The sequence below is a fragment of the Pteropus alecto genome, unplaced genomic scaffold, assembly GCF_000325575.1.
Source record: "Pteropus alecto unplaced genomic scaffold, ASM32557v1 scaffold86, whole genome shotgun sequence".
Lineage (NCBI taxonomy): Eukaryota > Metazoa > Chordata > Mammalia > Chiroptera > Pteropodidae > Pteropus > Pteropus alecto.
This window is the reverse complement of record NW_006442109.1, coordinates 7,294,906-7,312,453: the sequence shown is the minus strand read 5'-3', so window position 1 is coordinate 7,312,453 and position 17,548 is coordinate 7,294,906. Positions and strand designations below refer to the sequence as shown.

The 17,548-nt window shown below is 34.8% G+C and overlaps 2 protein-coding genes across 2 annotated transcripts in view; both read left to right on the top strand.

Annotated features, from left to right (window-relative positions):
• NOX5 (NADPH oxidase 5) overlaps nucleotides 1–17,548 on the top strand; it is a 91,535-nt gene that overhangs the window by 19,739 nt on the left and 54,248 nt on the right. The gene's annotated exons all lie outside the window — the stretch shown is intronic.
• Nucleotides 4,726–8,240, top strand: SPESP1 (sperm equatorial segment protein 1). The gene is made up of 2 exons (XM_015595819.1): nucleotides 4,726–4,735; nucleotides 7,255–8,240. The coding sequence occupies exons 1-2, from the start codon at nucleotides 4,726–4,728 to the stop codon at nucleotides 8,238–8,240; spliced, it is 996 nt and encodes a 331-aa protein (XP_015451305.1).

Genomic DNA, 17,548 nt, shown 5'->3' with positions numbered 1-17,548 from the left:
ATTATCACATTGCTTAAGATTGTAATTTAGTTAAAATTATGTTAATGCTTTGTTACTTTAGATGTTGATAAAATCCAATAAAATAAAATGAATAGAACTTAAACAAATTTAGTTAATGTGATCTAAATTTATACTATGCCATTTAGTAAGGGCCAGTTGGAAGAAGTGCAGGGGTTTTCTGTAAATTTGAGCTGTTTAACTACAATGTTTATGTTGTTTTAGATAAACTTCAGACTTAGAAATTTAGAAAAATATGGTTAAAGCTGTATCTTTTATTATTATTTAAAAAAAACCTGCCTACTTTGCCTAAAATAAGAGAACCTTTTTTTTATTGCCCGAATTTTCTCCCTAATAATTATTGGACAGTTAGCAAAACAAAAACCCAAATCAGTCTTTCCTCTACAGCATTCTTCTATACAAATTTTTACCTGTGATTATTTCCTTAAGATAATTACTGGAGGTACGTTTAATTTTATATTTGCCAGCATTTGGTTCATTCATTCAATCAATCATTTAACAAGTGCTTTTTGACTGTCTGCTTTAGTTCTAGGCATTGGTTAGATTGGGGATATAGAGAACAAAGCAGATGTTGTCACAGCTCTCAAAGAGCTTACACTATGTAGCAGTTAACAAATATTAAACAAATATATAGTTAAAATTACCCTAAGTTCTATAAATAAAAAATCAGTGTGCTAGAGAGAGACTAATGAAAGATCTGGAAGTAAGGAAGTGAGAAAGTTCTGTTACTAAGAAAGTAACATACACATGACAATCCTAGGTTTTATTGTTTAAAAAAAATTTTGCTCCATGACTGGCAGAATAAAAATTGTTTTTAACTTGCATTTCTTTTATGAACAGTGAATTTTAGCAAGTTTTCATGCCAGTTGGCTTTTATGTTATTCCTTATCCCCTCTTCTTCCTCCTTTAATGGGCCATTCTATGAGAAAGAAATACATATTTTGAATATATTGATTGTTAATTGAAATTTTATATTTCACTGCTCATTTTAAATCATGATTTTATTATTTTCCTTAGGATAAACTCAAAACTAATTAATTTGTCTTTTACCTCGTGTGAGTGAATTTATTCTTTTGTAAGTCATTGACTGTCAGTTTCTACCCATACTTTATAGTAGGAAAGCATAGTAAATCTGGATTAGTTGTTTTTAATACTTCCAAATACATCTTAATATATGAAAAGGGTGTATTTCGGTCCAGTTGTCAGCAGAGTAAAATTTTGTGCATTTTATTCGCTTACTTCATTTATTGATTATATGTTAATATTCACATGTATTTGAAGAGAGTTGATTATTTCCAGATAATTATATCACCATGTTCCTGCTGTTTTGCCAGCATCCTTGTATTATCTTTTTATGACAGCATTGTGTAGTTGTTATGTGTACCTGCTTTGAAATAAGGCAGCATGTGTTCGAATTCCATTCTTACCACTTAAAGTCGAATATAATCTTAGGCAGATTACTTATCCTTTCTAAGTGTCCTCCTTTTCCTCTTTATAAAAGCACTCCTCACATTCAAAGCCCTTAATATCGTGCCTAACACATAGTAATTGCTCAGTCAGTCAGAGCTATTATGGTCCTTTCGATCACTATTTTCCAATTTTCCCTTCAGATTTCATACCACTTTTGTTCCTACATTTGTTCCTACAGTTGTTTTACCATTTTGTTTACTTTCCTGTTATTTCTGTCATGTGTTATTTCTTTGTATTACTTCTTTCTGTTGTTCTATTTCAAGAAGAGAAGTGCAGACAGCCTCACACTCAACTTTAACTTTCATATCTGTGATTTCTGCTAATCTCAAGCCTGCTTAGCAGGTAGCCATTCTGCTAGAGGCCTAGAAAGCAGCACTGTGGTTTCTCAAGGTGGAAGAGCTTGGTTAGCTACATTCTGAGACTTTACTATGCTTGGCTGGATCACTACCTGGTAAAAATAGAGGGTATATTATAAAGTATACCAGTGTGGACTACCAATATTCAAAGTATAATAATATAGCTTCTAGCTGAGTAGTCTGGTCTTCATAAGAATTTAAATTTGTTCATCCTTCTAGTACCTCCTGAAAAATGGGGAAAAGCAGGTTTTCACAGTGGCCAGAGCCAATTGTAGGGATATTTGAATCTTGACTATCTTTTACTATGTTGGCTCCAAACATTTTTATAAAGGTCAAGTTGATTTTCAAGAGCAGTTTTGATTAGTAGAACTGAGAAAGTCAATATGAAATATGTAGATGTTTTAGAGGGACAAAAGCAAGAGGTGAGAAATGTGTCGAGGAGAGAATGATGGATTTAATAACAGAAATATGTGGAGACAAAGGGTACATGAAGAAGGGAGGAAAAGCAAAGTTGAAGGTAGAGCACTCTGTTAGGCAGCCATGAACAGGCTTTTTAAAGTGTTACCTGAGTAACAGTATAAAGGGATAACGAGTAGTTCAGGTTTTTTTAGGAATCAACTAGCAGTAAGCATCTCCTTTTCTTGTCCTTTGATAATCTAATTCATCTCTTAGTAACCTGGTATCCTATTTAGGTTAAATAGGATAAGAGACAAGTTAAATGATTAAAAATTGAATGATTGCCAAACTATAATCTAATGGAAATGTCTTCTTAAAAGCATTTAAGCCTTTGTTGGTAGCAGATTTTAGATTTGCTTATGAATAGTTGCCCCGAATCAAAATTCTTTCAGAACAGCTTTTAAAAACCATTTTATTATGGAAAAATTTCAATATATATACAAGTAGAAAGAATGGAATAATAAATCTTCCTATATCTATAATCAACTTCAACTATTATTAACTCAAATTAATCTTGTTTCATTGCTATCTCTACTCACATTCCTTTCCCTTTAACCTCCTTGGTCCCTCTCCCCAACTTCTCAGACTTGGATTATTTAGAAGTAAATTCCAGACATCATATGATTTTTTTAGTAAATAGTTCAACATGTAGCACTAAAATATAAGTACTTAAAAAAACACACCAGTGTGAATTTCATACCTAAAAAGATAATCATTCCTTAACGTTAAAAACAAAAATCTGGTCAGTATTCAAACTTTCCTGATTTTTCTCTTCTAATTCATTTGATTGAATTGAAATGCAAATAAGATTTGTACATGTAATTTGTTGATACATCTGTTAATTCTCTTTTAATCTATATTTCTTCCTTCATCTCCATTTTCCCCCTTGCAATGTAAATGTTGAAGAAATTGGATCTAAATGTTCTGTAGTTTCCCGCAGTCTAGATTTTGCTGGTTGCATCCCCATGGTGTAGTTTATATACATTTTTTGTTGTTCCATGTATATTATTAGTTAGACCTAGAGAGACCTTGTTAGATTCAAGTTTGACCTTTTTTGCAATACTACTTTATAGATGGTATTGTGTTCTTTCATCAGGAAGCATATAATGTCTGATTTTGTTTTTTTTTGTGATATAAATGATCATTGGTATTGATAATCATTGCAAAATGATCATATTCTAATTACAAATGGCTTCTTCATTTATTAGCTGGAATACTTTATAAATTGAAACTTTTCCTCATCTTGAGCTATATTTCAATATGCAGTTGGGTCTATTTCTGTATTTTCTGTTCTTTCCATTTGCTATCTATTCATAGACAGTGCTATACTGTTTTATAATAGAGACTTTATAATATATTTTAATATCTAGTAGGGCTAACTCCTGTTTTTCTGGCTATTCTTACTCATTTGTTCTTAAAATGAACTTCATAATCCATTTTCCTATCTCCAGAGAACAATTAATGATATTTTATTAAGAGCATTTTAAACGTATACATTAACAGAAAGAATATGACATCTTACCATCTTTATGATGTTGAATCTTCTTGTCTGAGAATGTGATGTATCTTTCTATTTGTAGGGTTTGCATTATTTCTTTCAGAAGGTTTTATCATATTCCTGTGTCAGTTTTCTGTGGCTGCTATTATAACAAATTACCATAAATTTATGGTGTCTCAACCTACCAGAAATTTATTCTCTCCCTAGACACCAGAGTCTAAAATCTTTTTCACTGAAGCAAAATCAAGGTGTAAGGCAGTGCTGTGCTCCCATTGGAAGCTCTAGGAGACAATATTTTCATTGCCTCTTCCGCTTTTCTGGTGACCGTTGGCATTCCTTGTCTTGTGGCTACTTCACTCTATTCTCTGCCACCTCCTCCATGTTACCACCTCCTTGTCTATGTTTGTATCAAATCTCTGTCTCTCTCTTATAAAAACATTTGTAATTGGATTTAGAGCTCACCCAGATAACCTAGGATAATCTCTTTTGTCAAGATCCTTAACTTAATTACATTTGCAAGGACTTGATTTCATGTAAAGTAATATTTACAGGTCCATGGATTAGGACCTGATCTCTGAACATCTATATTCAGCATAGTTCCTCATATAGATTTGGGGCATGTCTTTTAAAATTTATTATCTAATAATAAATATTTTATTTTTTTATTATCAAAATAGCATCTTCTTTCTCATTTTATCTCATAATTGGTTTATATTTATATATTGATTTTTGTATGTTGATTTTCTAACTTGCTACTCTACTGAATTCTTTTACTTTTGTGGTAGCTTTTCAATGGATTCCTTTGTGTTGTCTAGATATAGAATTAAATCATCTGCATATAAAGATAATTTTACCTTTTTCTTCTGGATTCTCGTGCTTCCAAGTATGTCCTCTTGTCTAATTATTTTGACTAATATCTCCAATACCATGCCAAACGGTAATGGCGATATTAGCATCCTGACCTTGTTTCTGTCTTTAGCGGGAAAGCTTCTAGAGTTTTTACTATTTGGACCCAAATCACATTTTTAATGTTCTTTTTAGGGACTTAAGTTTATATTTTAAAGTAAGAAATCTAAGCAATTACCTTTATAGAGAATATTATTATCTTATATAGTGCTCTGTAGCTTTTAAAGTGTTTTCAAATGTCTAATTTATTTGGTTTTATGAGATAAAAGGGCAGATATAGTATCTTAATTTTATGGTTAAGTAAATGTTCGGAGAAATTAAGTAATTACTTAAGATCATGACAATAGAAGGTGGTAGAGCCAGGACCAGAATCAAAGATTTTTTTTTTCTCACTGCATTAGGCTTCATATTCATTTTACTTAATATTTTCCTTCAGGACAATGCAATTTATACATATGAGAATACATAAGTTATTTTTCTTTTTAAAATGTAACTTTTAATGGTTTACTATATTAAGTAATCAGGTATGTGTGCTTGTGTGTTTTTTATAGATAAGTCTAAAGTCCCCTTTAATGACCAACTTCAGTCCCATTTCCTCTCCTTAGAGGTAACTACCCATGAATTTGTTGTTTGCTTGTCTTTTTTTTTTTTAATCCACCAAGTATGGTACTATGTCCATGATTTAAAAATATTACTATAAGGTTAATATCAAAATCTAACTTATGTTACATAGCTTCCTTTTTTGACCGGTCATTATCATATGGATTTTGAAGTATGCAAGGTGTTGCTAAGCATGACATAAAATTCAGAATCTACTTTTAAAATCTAGATCTCTAGACAAGTGCAGTGTCTTTCCACTATCACATTGATGTTGAATTTTGTCTGAGAACATGGTGTTTCTTTCCATTTGTAGAAGTTCGCATTATGTTTTTCAGAAGATTTTATTATATTCCTGTGTCAGTTTTCTGTGGCTGCTATAACAAATTACCATAAATTTATGGTGTCTCAACATACCAGAAATTTATTTTCTCCCTAGAGGCCAGAGTCTAAAATCAGTTTCACTGAGCCAAAATCAAAGTGTAAACTGTTCGCATTAAAAATTTTTTAAATTTAGAAATATGCTTTCCATATTGATTAAACTTCATCTGGTCTAAGTTGTAACAGAAGAGGTAAGGAAGAAAGAGGAATGTAAATATAAAACATTTTTAGACTATTTCACGCTTGTCAAACAGCTGAATAAAAGTGCCTCCTGAACAGAAAGTTTGTTACTATATTTCATTTCGCCTGCAGAGGGAGGGTTCAGGTAGGAGTTATACATTAGAGTTTGGTAAAAAGTGATTTACTTCCTTGAATTAAATCAATTTTTATCCACAATAGTGGCAAAATCAATTCAAAATTACATGCAATACAAAATTTCAGCTCTTAACATTAAAAACTACTGACTCAGGAGTAGGGGAGTTGAGCAGAATTTAGGAATATCTTATTCAATAATCTTTTCTGTTTTCCACATTGGAAATGAGAGGCTTCACCACTCAGATGCTGCAAAATACTAGCATAAATATAACGGTCATTTTTGTTGTAAGACTGAAAAGTTGATGGTTTAGACTGGAATCTGCAAACTTTTTCTGGAAAGGGCCAGACACCATTTTCAGCTCTGTAGGTCATGTGGTCTCCGTTGAACTACTCAACTCTACTGTTGCAGCCAAAAGCAGTGATGAGCAATACAGAATGAATGGGCAAGACTGGCTGGGTTCTAATAAAACTTTATTTACAAAAACTGAGGGTAGATATGACCCACAGGTTGTAGTTAGATATTTGCTGGGTTGAAGGCAGTGGTATACTGGTAAATGTTTAACAACTGACTTTATGGAGAGATAGGTAAGCCCTGATTTATAGTATTTGCCCCATCATGGTTGATTTCAAGCTACCTACTTGACATCACTGAACAGGGAGGTAGAAAAAGATATACAGTAGTATATATAGTATAGTATTTCTATCATACAGATATCCTAGATGTAAGTAACCTTAAGAGCATAGAAAATAGTAATATGAAATAATAAGAAAGTGATGAGTTTTGAATATTTATTACCTTTGTTTTTAATATAATTTATTTAATTGCAAATTTAGATAATTTAATTTTTAAATGATGTTTATGTTTAAGATCTGTCCCATAGGATCCCTAAAACTTTAATAAATGGCTCTGGTGAGCCAGTATGAACCTACTCCAGCACACTACTGTGTTGGAAGACATAATCAAGAATTTTGTTTTAATAAGTTGTACTGAATGGTAAGTTGTATGGGAGAGTAAAAACAAAAAGCTACAGAGAATATGCACCTTTTAACACAATTTTGCTCATCTGTTTCAATAAGAATCTGAAAAGATAATTTTGCTCTTTTTGAGAATTGACTGTGTCAGAGGTGCTTTATTTCTTGGTTCTTTGTCTCAACTTTTAAGTGATGGCATGTGAAGTAAATTTGGGTCAGTAGATTTTGTCAGTATGTCATATATAATAATAGATGTTACTTACTGTTTGATTTTTTTCCCTTAAGGCATAACTGTGACACCTGACGAAGAACAAAACTTGAATCATTATGTACAAGTTTTACAAAACGTACTACTAAGTGTTCCCACTAGGGAGCCAGGCCATGAGAAAAAATCAGAGTCTTCAAATAATGTTTATTCTATGAGATCGAAGGTATCAAAATTTAAGGAGATAATTACACATGATGACACTTCAACTGCGAATGATGTTTTAATCAACCCCGTCACTGATGGAACTACAACTTTCCCAACTAGAGACTTCACACTGGAAACAGGGAGGAAAAAACGGACTAAAAGTACAGCATTCTGGTCGATTAAACCAAACAATATTTCTATTGTTTTACATTCAAAAGAACCTTATATTGAAAAAGAAGAGCCAGAGCCAGAGCCAGAGCCAGACGTAAAACCAACTGGGGCGCCAAAGCCACGGTCAAATGTCACTGAATTATCCCCAGGTACCTTGAAGACTGACTTCGATACCTCCACAGAAGGAGAAGATGTTCCTCAGCTCTCAGGAGAATATCAAACACTACCATTTGAAAAATACACAATGATTTTGAGTAATGAAGACATTTTGAAAAAAATTTCAGATATTAGTTCAGAGGTACAGCAGGTACCTCATGCAGAGAGTCTCAAGCCAGAGTATAGAGAGGACATTCTCGCCTCTAGAGAGCACCTGAAACGAAGCCTTGCTCTCGCGGCAGCGGCAGAACATAAGTTAGAAAAAATGTATGAATCCCAGTTTTTACCATCAGAACGAAATGGTAAAATTGATGACATTGACACTGTTATTACCATGCTGTACAATTCTAGATCTAAGTTATCTGAATATTTAGATATTAAATATGTCCCACCAGAGATGAGAGAAAAAGCTACTACAGTCTTAAATACATTGAAAAAAAATATATGTATAAGTCAAATAGAAACTCAGAACCTTATTAGGAAGTTACTAAACAACAATATGAAAATTTTAAACCTACTTGATGTTCCTTGACAAAGGTGATTTAAGCAAACTGGGCATTCATTCACAGGAGAAATGAGCATATTAATGATTCAAAAGTTGTATAAAAATATGTTCTATTGTAGTTTAATGTGCTAACATCTTTACATGTAGTGTTATGAAAATTTTTCATATGCCCTAAAAAGCCTAATAATTTAAAATAAAATTTTGGTTCAGGAGTTTGTAGTTTTTTCTCATTAATTTAAAAAGTTATAAAGATCTAATCTTGAAAATGTTTAAGCTTTGGTTTTACTTGAATAGATTAGTTAAATTCACCCGTTTTATAAGTTAAGAGACAGTGTGCATCCTATATATGTAGCTTGTTTTAAATAATTGCATATAAATGTAAAATTATACTGTATATGGTTTTTATTACCCTTTCAGAGAAGCCAAGTTTTCCATCTGAATAGCATAGGTGGAGCTTGTATCAGAACTACTTTTATTTGGCTATGTGTGTGTCTCCTTTGAAAGGTGGATAATGTATTAAGATACATCTCTTTTCCTTTGTTGTTAAGTACTTTTGAAATATCAGTGAGGGACTGTAACCTGGATTTGTAGTGAAGTCATTCTCATTTATTTCCTCTTTTTGTTTGCTTATATACATATGCATTGAAGTTTTGCAAATATTTTATTTGGGAGTATGACTAACATTAAGGTTAACTGTGTAATATTGTAATTATGGTGCAGGTAATTCTGTTTCATTATTTTAACAGTATTACATTTAAATTTATTTATTTGTTTGTTTATTCACCAAGCCAGTCATTTATAGTACAATAAAGATTTATTGACCTTTTACTATGTGCAGGACAAAATGCTAGGCTTTGGGGATACAATAATAAGACCTAGTTCCTTCTTTCTTTGAGATTATATTACGGCAGGAAAGACAGACACTAAACAAATAATTTCAACAAATTTTAAATTTCAGTTGTGACAAGTTGTTATGAGGGTATGAGAAATTTGACCTCACTTAGACCAAAACAGTGGGAAAGCTACCCTGAGAAAGCAGCATTTAGGTGAGACCTAAGAGATGAGGGTGTGTATAAGGGGGAGGGAGGGATTCTATGCAGAGGGAACAGCATGTGTAAATGCACTGAGTATGGCAAGTTCAAGAAGTAACTGGAGTGTAGACAGTCAAGGGAGTGCATCTCAAGATCGAGTTGGTGAGGTACGCAGGGTCAGTTGGAATAGAGTCTGCAAGGCCTTAAATTGCATATTGAAGAGTTTAGCCTTTATCCTATAATCTATGAGAAGACAGTGGATTTTAAACCAAGGATGGGTATGATCAAATTTATTTTTTAAAAAATAGCACCCTGGCTACACTTTGAGAGATAGGTAAAAGTAGACGTGCACTATACATAGGCCAAAGTCAGCTTGGACTAGATAAAAAGAAGTGGCAGTTAAGAGGTAAAATTGGCAGGATTTGGTCACTGAATGAATATAGGGACTGAGAATCGCAGGGATTAAAAGTAATTCCCACACAATTAGCTATATTATAAAAAGGACTACATAGATTTTATAACACTCTACTGTTTACTGTTGTTGCTTATTTTTTAAAAATAATTTTACTATAGAAAATTTCAAACTTGCAAAAATAAACAGACTAATATAATAAACCCAGATACCCATCATCCACTAATTATCTACTAATAACCAGCCTTACTTCACCTAAACTCCTACCCCTTTCCTTTTTTCCTACTTTATGTTAAAATAAATCCTAGATACTTTTTCATTTCATATGTAAATTTAACAGTGTGAAGCTCAATAAGCTTAAAAAAAGAGACTATTACAATATCACACGTAACCACTTAATTCTTTAATATCATCAAATATCTAGTCAAATTTCCAATTGTCTAATAATTTTTTAAATTTAGAATTTGTATGAATCAAGATCCAGATAAAGTTCATACATTGAGATTGGTTGATTTGACTTGTAAGTCTCTTTTAATATAAAGATTTTCTTCCACCTCTTGAAATTTATCAGAGAATTTTGTCATTTGACCTATGGTTTTACACAACATAGATTTTGCTGATTGCATCCCCATAATGCCATTTAGCATGTTTTACTGTCCTTTGTATTTTCTGTAAATCAATAGTTGGATCTAGGATCTTTATCAGACTCAAGTTTTTCTCTCTTACTTTCTTTTTCTTTTTCTTTTTTGTTAAGATGATGTCCTATTTTACCATTTGGTTGTGTCTCCTTTTGTACTTTTAGCAGGCTTTGATGATCAATACCTAGATAGATTAATTCATCAGGTATTGCAAAATGGAGATATCATTCCTTCTTTTATTAGTTGGAATGTCTATAAAGAGAAACTATCTCACTATTATTTGGTTTCCCAGTGGTCCAGTGTGTATTGGAAATAATTAGTTTATATAATAATATAGCATAAAATATATTTTATTTATTTAATATATTATGTATTTTATATATTTAAAATATAATATAAATATAATAATTTCAAAATAATTAGTTTATAGAATCCTCCAATAGTGACCTTTTTTAAGTTGATCTTTACCCTTTTAGAGCAGTCGTAGGCATACAGAAAAATTTATCAGAAAGTACAGAGCTCCAACATACTTCCCTCTTCTCCCCCATAGTTTCCCCTATTATTTACATTTACATATTAGTGTGGTACATTTGTTACAACTGATGAACCAATGTTGGTACATTATTATTAACTGAAGTCTCTTGTCTACATTAAGTTTCACAATGTTTTACATTCTTTGGGTTTTGACAAATGTATAATGACATGTATCCACCATTGCAGCAATATACACAATAGTTTCACTATCCTAAAAATCCTCTGTGATTCACCTATTCATCCCTTCCTCCTCTTTTCCCTCCCCTTTTAGAATTGAATGAAGTACTGATATTTTTACTGTCACTATACTTTTGCCTTTTCCAGAATGTCATACAGTGTAGTTAGAAGCATAGAGTATAGACTTTTCAGATTGGTTTCTTTCACTTAGCAGTAAACATTTAAGATCCCTCCATGTCTTTCTGTGACTTGACATTTTTTGAGTGCTAAATAGTATTATATTGTATGGATATACTACAGTTTATCCATTCACCCATTGAAAGACATCTTAATTGCTTCCAAGATTTGGTAATTATGAGTAAATCTGCTATAAACATCTGTGTGCAGGTTTTTGTGTAGATTTGTTTCAATTTTGACAGTTTTTTCACACCTTTGAACATGCACTATTTTAGCGAACTTTTACATTTCGGCTAATCTGATAGATGAAAATGTTATCTAGTTTTAATGTATATTTCTTTAATTATGAGTGAAATTGGACTTCTTTCAAGTTTATGTTTTTATTTGTTTCTGGAAATGATCTGTTTGTGTTTATTTCTCTATCGGTTTGCTTTTTCTTAGTGATACATACAATCTTTTTATATAACAAGGAATTTTGTGTTGTTTTTTTTATAAATATTTGGTTCAACTTATCATTCATCTTTTGATTTTTGCATGTAGAAATTTAAAACATTTATAAATCAAATGTATACATTTTTGCCTTTGGGAAGCTTTATGTCTTGCGTCTTGCTTTTCCTACTGTGAGATTTTACAGCACTCTTCTGTTTTATTCCAGTGTTTTAATGGTTTTACCTTTTTTTAAAAAATAAACTTTTTTTTTTAGAGTAGAGCAAATTAAGCAGAAGTACAGAGATTTCCCATATACTCCCCATCTCCACACATGCATAGCCTCCCCCATTATCAACATCCCCACCAGAGTGGTACATTTGTTACAATTAATGAACCTACTTTGACACATTACAATCCGAAGTCCATAGTTTACATTAAGGTTCACTCTTGGTGTACATTCTGTGGGTTTGGACAAGTGTATAATGACATGTATCCACCATTATAGTATCATACAGAATAGTTTCACTGGTCTAAAATTCTCTGTGTTCTATTTAACCCTCTGTCCCCCTCAATCCCTGACAACCACTGATCTTTTCACTGTCTTCATAGTTTTGCCTTTTTCAGAATGTCATATAGTTGAAATCATATAATATGTAGCCTTTTCACATTGGCTTCTGCCACTTAGTAATATGCATTATGTTTCCTACATGTCTTTTCATGGCTTGATAGCTCATTTAGTTTTAGCTCTGAATAATATGCCATTGCCTGAATGTACCACAGTTTATTTATCCATTTACCTATTAAAGGACATTTTGATTGCTTCTAAGTTTGGGCAATTCTTAATAAAGCTTATATAAACATCCATATGTAGATGTTTGTGTGGACATAAGTTTTCAATTTTGGGGGGGGTAAATACCAAGGAGCACAATACAGTAAGAGTATGTTTAGTTTTATAGAAATTCAAACTCTTCCAAAGTTGCTGTACCATTTTGCATTCCCACAAGCAACAGATGATAGTTCTTCTCTTTCCATATCCTCATCAGCATTTGGTATTGTCAGTATTCTGCATTTTTATCATTCTTAGAGGTATTCTAAGTGGTAAGTAGTCTCATTATTGTGACCTACTAGTTTTTTGTTTTCCCCCCTCTTTAATTCCCGCCCCCCTGCCCCCGTCCCCGCCACTTCCACCCCTGACCTATGGATGTTGCAGTTTCCCCTTAAGAACTGGATCTCTGAAGGTGGGGTGTCTCCTCCTACGTGTTTGGGGCGTGTACCTGGGGGCCTGGCCCGTGGCTCCACCTGGGGTGCGAACCCAGGACCTTCTGCGTGTAAAGCAGATGTGCTAACCACTACACTATGGAGCCACCCCCGTGACCTACTAGTTTTTAATTAAACTTTTATATTGTGATAATTATAAATACACATGCAACGTAAGAAATAATACAAAGAAATCTACTCTTCACCCATTTCTCCCAACAGTAAATCCTTTAAAACTATAGTACAATATTACGACCAAGATACAGATATTTATGCAAGAAACAATATATCCATCACCACAAGGATGCCTCATCTTGCCCTTTTATAGCCACGACCTCTTCCTTCTTGCCTTCACCTCTCCCTAATCACTGGTAACCACTATTCTGTTCTACATTTTCATAATTTTGTCGTTTCAAGAATGTTACACAAATAGAATCATACAGTACATAATCTTTTGGGAATGGCTTTTTTCAGTCAGCCCAATTCTCTGAAGATTTATCAAGGTTGTTACATCTATCCATTCATTTTTATTGCTGAGTAGTATGTTTAACCATTCACCTGTTTAAGAACCTCTAGGCTGTTTCCAGTTTGGGGCTATTAAAAAACAAAGCTTCTATAAACATTCATTTACAGGGTTTTATGTGAACATGAGTTTTTATTTCTCTGGAATAAATGCCCAGATGTCAAAATGCTTTGTTGTACTGTAGGGTAGTTGGGATGCAGGACAGGCAAAATTCTCTCAAGTTGTAGTGGAGTGGAAGGCTCACACTCTGCACTGGGAGAGAAGAGGGTTCTTGGTGGAGTGTAAGAAAGAATTCAAACACGCCAAAGTTAGAGTCCAAAGAAACGTTTATTAGAGAGGAGAAAAAGCAAAGACAAGAGAAAGCAAAGACATAAAACCAAGACAAGGACTAAAAAGGGGAATCCGGTTTATATGTCATTCTTTAGTTCCTGTGAGTTACAGTTTAAAGACTTTGTTTGCCCATTTTCCTTTGATATAGGCATATAGTGAGGAAGCATAAGAGTATGTAGCATGAAAAGGTAAGAATATGTAACATGGAAGCCCTGCTGGCAATTCCCAGCCTTCAATCCATAGGTCCCCATGGTTTTAGCTATAGGGAATGAACAATTTTTGTGGAGGGTGCCACTTAAAGACGGTTTTCCTGTTTTCTCTTCACCTTGTGGGGAAATGGGTTGTTAGCAATCCCAGCAGAACTCTTCCTTTGTTCTGCAGGTTCTGCAGGGCCGATCATCATATTGCAGTCTCTGAATATAGCTTGATTTGACATTTTAGTTTTCTTGCCTCCTTCCTACATTAGTTGCACATTCAGTTTTATAAGAAACTGCCCACTTTTTTTTTAGTGGCTGGATCCTTTCATATTCACTGCCAGCAATACGTGAGTTTCTCCAAAACCTCACCAGTATTTGGTTCTACCACTATTATTCAATGTTTACTTATTTTAAAGTGTACAATTCAATGGTTTTAGAGTATTTATAAAGTTTTACAACCATCACAACTATCTAATTCCAAGGACAAAGCCACTCTTCTGTATTGACAAATCGAGACCTCGTGAGTGCCCACCCTGGCCAGAAGGCTCATACAAAGACCTATATAAAACAGAGTACAGAGTGCAGGGGTCAGACCTGGTCCAATCCTGCTCTGCTCCTTACTGATTTGTGGCCCTGGGTACATTGCTTGAACTCTCTGAACCTCAGTTTTTTCATTCATGAAAAGGGGATGATCAAAATAACTTTGCAGAAGATAATGTCTATGGCATATGGTACATGGTCTGGCCAGTGTGATAAAAATGTATTGAGCATGTATCAATGTCTTAATCAAGTCTTTTTATTCTCTGTATTTTATGCTTTAACCTCTGAGGCCTTACTGACCCTCCCAGGATTAGCTAGTTCTTAAAGAATGCAAATAACTGTGAGTGCACTTTTCATATGCAAACCAACTAATCCAGAACCCATAGGCCCACCCCAACTTTTTTTTTTTTTTTTTTGCTCTTACACTGTGGGATACTATTCCCCAACCCCAATTACCCCAGGGCTGGGTACCAGACACCTAGGGACAGCCACTGTGCTCCAGGACCTGCCAAAATTATTCAAACTAGTCAATCCTAAATCTGCTTACTCTGCCTCACTCATCTTGTCCATGGAAATGAAAATAAAGAATCTTACCTTTGATTTTCCCTGCTCCTCTGCCTCCTGACCGACCCTGGTGCTTCCTCCAGGCCCTGCATGGTTGCCTGGGCCTCCTGATCGAAGGATCTGTGAGTACAACAAACTTCTTCCTTCATGAGTCATTTCTGTGTCTGCATGTCTTATCCTATAATCCTGGGTACCTTTATAATAATCAGGCATAGAACTAAGCACTTATTCTCCATTGATCATCTCATTGAATCTCAGCACAATATATGAGGTTGAAGAGGAATTTTTCATTTAAACGGCTAACCTTATAATCAGCTCTTTGTTCTGCTTCTGTAGATATGCTTGCTGCATAGGCTGAAGGGCAGAGTGACCTCAAAATTAACTAAAGACTCATCCTCCCTTTTGCTTGTTCTGTCTAGATAACAGATGTATTGTCTGAGTTCCTGTCTGAAAATCTCACTCTGCGACTGCCTGTAACCCATAGCAACTCCCGCAGTCTGTAACTGCCTGAGGACAAATTAACCAATTTGCCAACTATAAAGCTGTAACTGCTTGGATAAGCCCTATAAAAGCAATGTTGCATCTGAGCTTGGGGCCCAGATCTTCAGAGAGTTAGCTCTTCTAAGACTGCTGGCATAATAAACCTGAGTTCTCCAACTCTCCAAATGCTGCTTGGTATCTTGCCAGTCTGATTATTCTGCAACAAGGTGGGTGCTTTTATATTTTGCAGATAAGGAAACTAAAGCCTGAGTATATGTAGTTAAAAGTGACAGGGCCAGGATTCAGAATTTATGCATGCCAATCTGAAAGATCACACTCCCAACCTCCACTCTGATCTGGCTGTTACCATTGAGTAGTTACCTCATTATTATTATTACATTAGCAGGCAGGAGTAGGGCAATTTGGGGTTCCCATAAACTCCCATAGGGGTTCAGAACAAGTCACCCCAAATGTGCCTCTGTGGTATGCAATTGTTTTGAGCTAAAGGCAACCGAGACCCTTGGGCTCAAAAGAATGTCTGCCCCACCCCTACCCCAACTACCTTGAATAATTTGAATTAGGGGCCTTGCACATAATAAGAAATTATCAGCGATAATATTTTGACCTATCTATATGACAGAGCAAACTTCTAATTACTGAGCACCTACTCTTCTTATCGTCCTGTAATGATTTTCTTCCCATTTGAAGCCCCAAGGTGATCCTTAGCTCAGAATGTTACATGTTCAAAGTCTGTGTACCCGATGCTTCAAAGGACTGATATTCAAAATGTCAGAATTTGAAGTAAAGAAAGGTTTATTAAGAAGGTACCAGCTCTAGAAGATAGGGACCTTTGGGTTTCCTCAAATCCATCTTAAGAGAGCCCAGAATTCAGGCTTCTTTTACATGGAGGGAAGGGAGAATGGGTGGGGCAAGAGGTGATTGACAGTCACAGACATCTAGGCACCAACAGATATCCAAGGAAGAATTCGAATTCTCTAAATCTCTTTGACCCCTGCTGATCCGGGTCTGAAATTGAGGCTTCTGCAAATCTTTGATAAACAATCATTTTGTACATATTTCCCCACTTCCCTGGGAGAGGCACCTTTCTGCAAAAACTCAAGCAGAATTCCTCTAAAATTAGCATATCTATAGCAGGAGATATTTGCCTGAAGGCCATGGGAAAAATGTAGGCTAGAATGAAGTCAGAGAGACCATGCATTTCACTGTTACAAGAATGTCATGTATATACCTCATGCTTCCTTTGGGTCTTTGAATCTCATGTATGTGGGGCTCTCATGTATATATATATGTATTAAATTTATTTTTTCTTGTTTATCTGGCTTGTGTCTATTTAATTATTAGACCAGCCAAAAGAACCCTTGAGGGTAGAGAGAAGTTTCTTCTTCCCTCATACTCCCATGTGAAGGCAGAGGTCAGATGGGAGAGCTGAGCCATGTCTCTGGTCTTGGTTTGGCAACCACATTGTTGAGAGCTGAGCTGGCCCCGGGGTGGGAGACACTCATCTGGAGCAGACTGTCTTGTTGGATTTGAAGGGCCCTTGGGCAGCCGCTGCCTAGTACTCTCTGTTCAGTGACCTATTTTGAAACCACGTTCGCCCCTCTCCATCTGTCAGTATGGTGCAGGACAGAGCAAATTCCTCCAAGTGGGGGGTAGCTCAAAACCCTGTACCAAAAGAAGGTTCTTGACTGAGAGCAGGAAAGAATTCAAGTGCACACCAGAGTTAAGAGTCAAAAGGAAAGTTTGTTAAAGAAGGGGTAATACTCTGTAGACTGAGTGTGGTGTAGGGTGCCACTTAAAGACTCTGTTTTCTCGTATTCTCTTCACAGTATGGGCAAATGGTTTGTTCGCAATCCCAGCAGAAAGGGGAAGAAGGGGAAACCAAGCTGGAGGAGCCTCAGACAAAAGGCCTTTGAGTGTGGTTTCTGCCTGATCCTAAGGAGAAGTCCAGAGTGCAAATGACATCTCAGATGTCCCCAGCTCAGGTGGGAGCAGGGTTTTTACAGTTGTCCTTCATCCCACCCATTG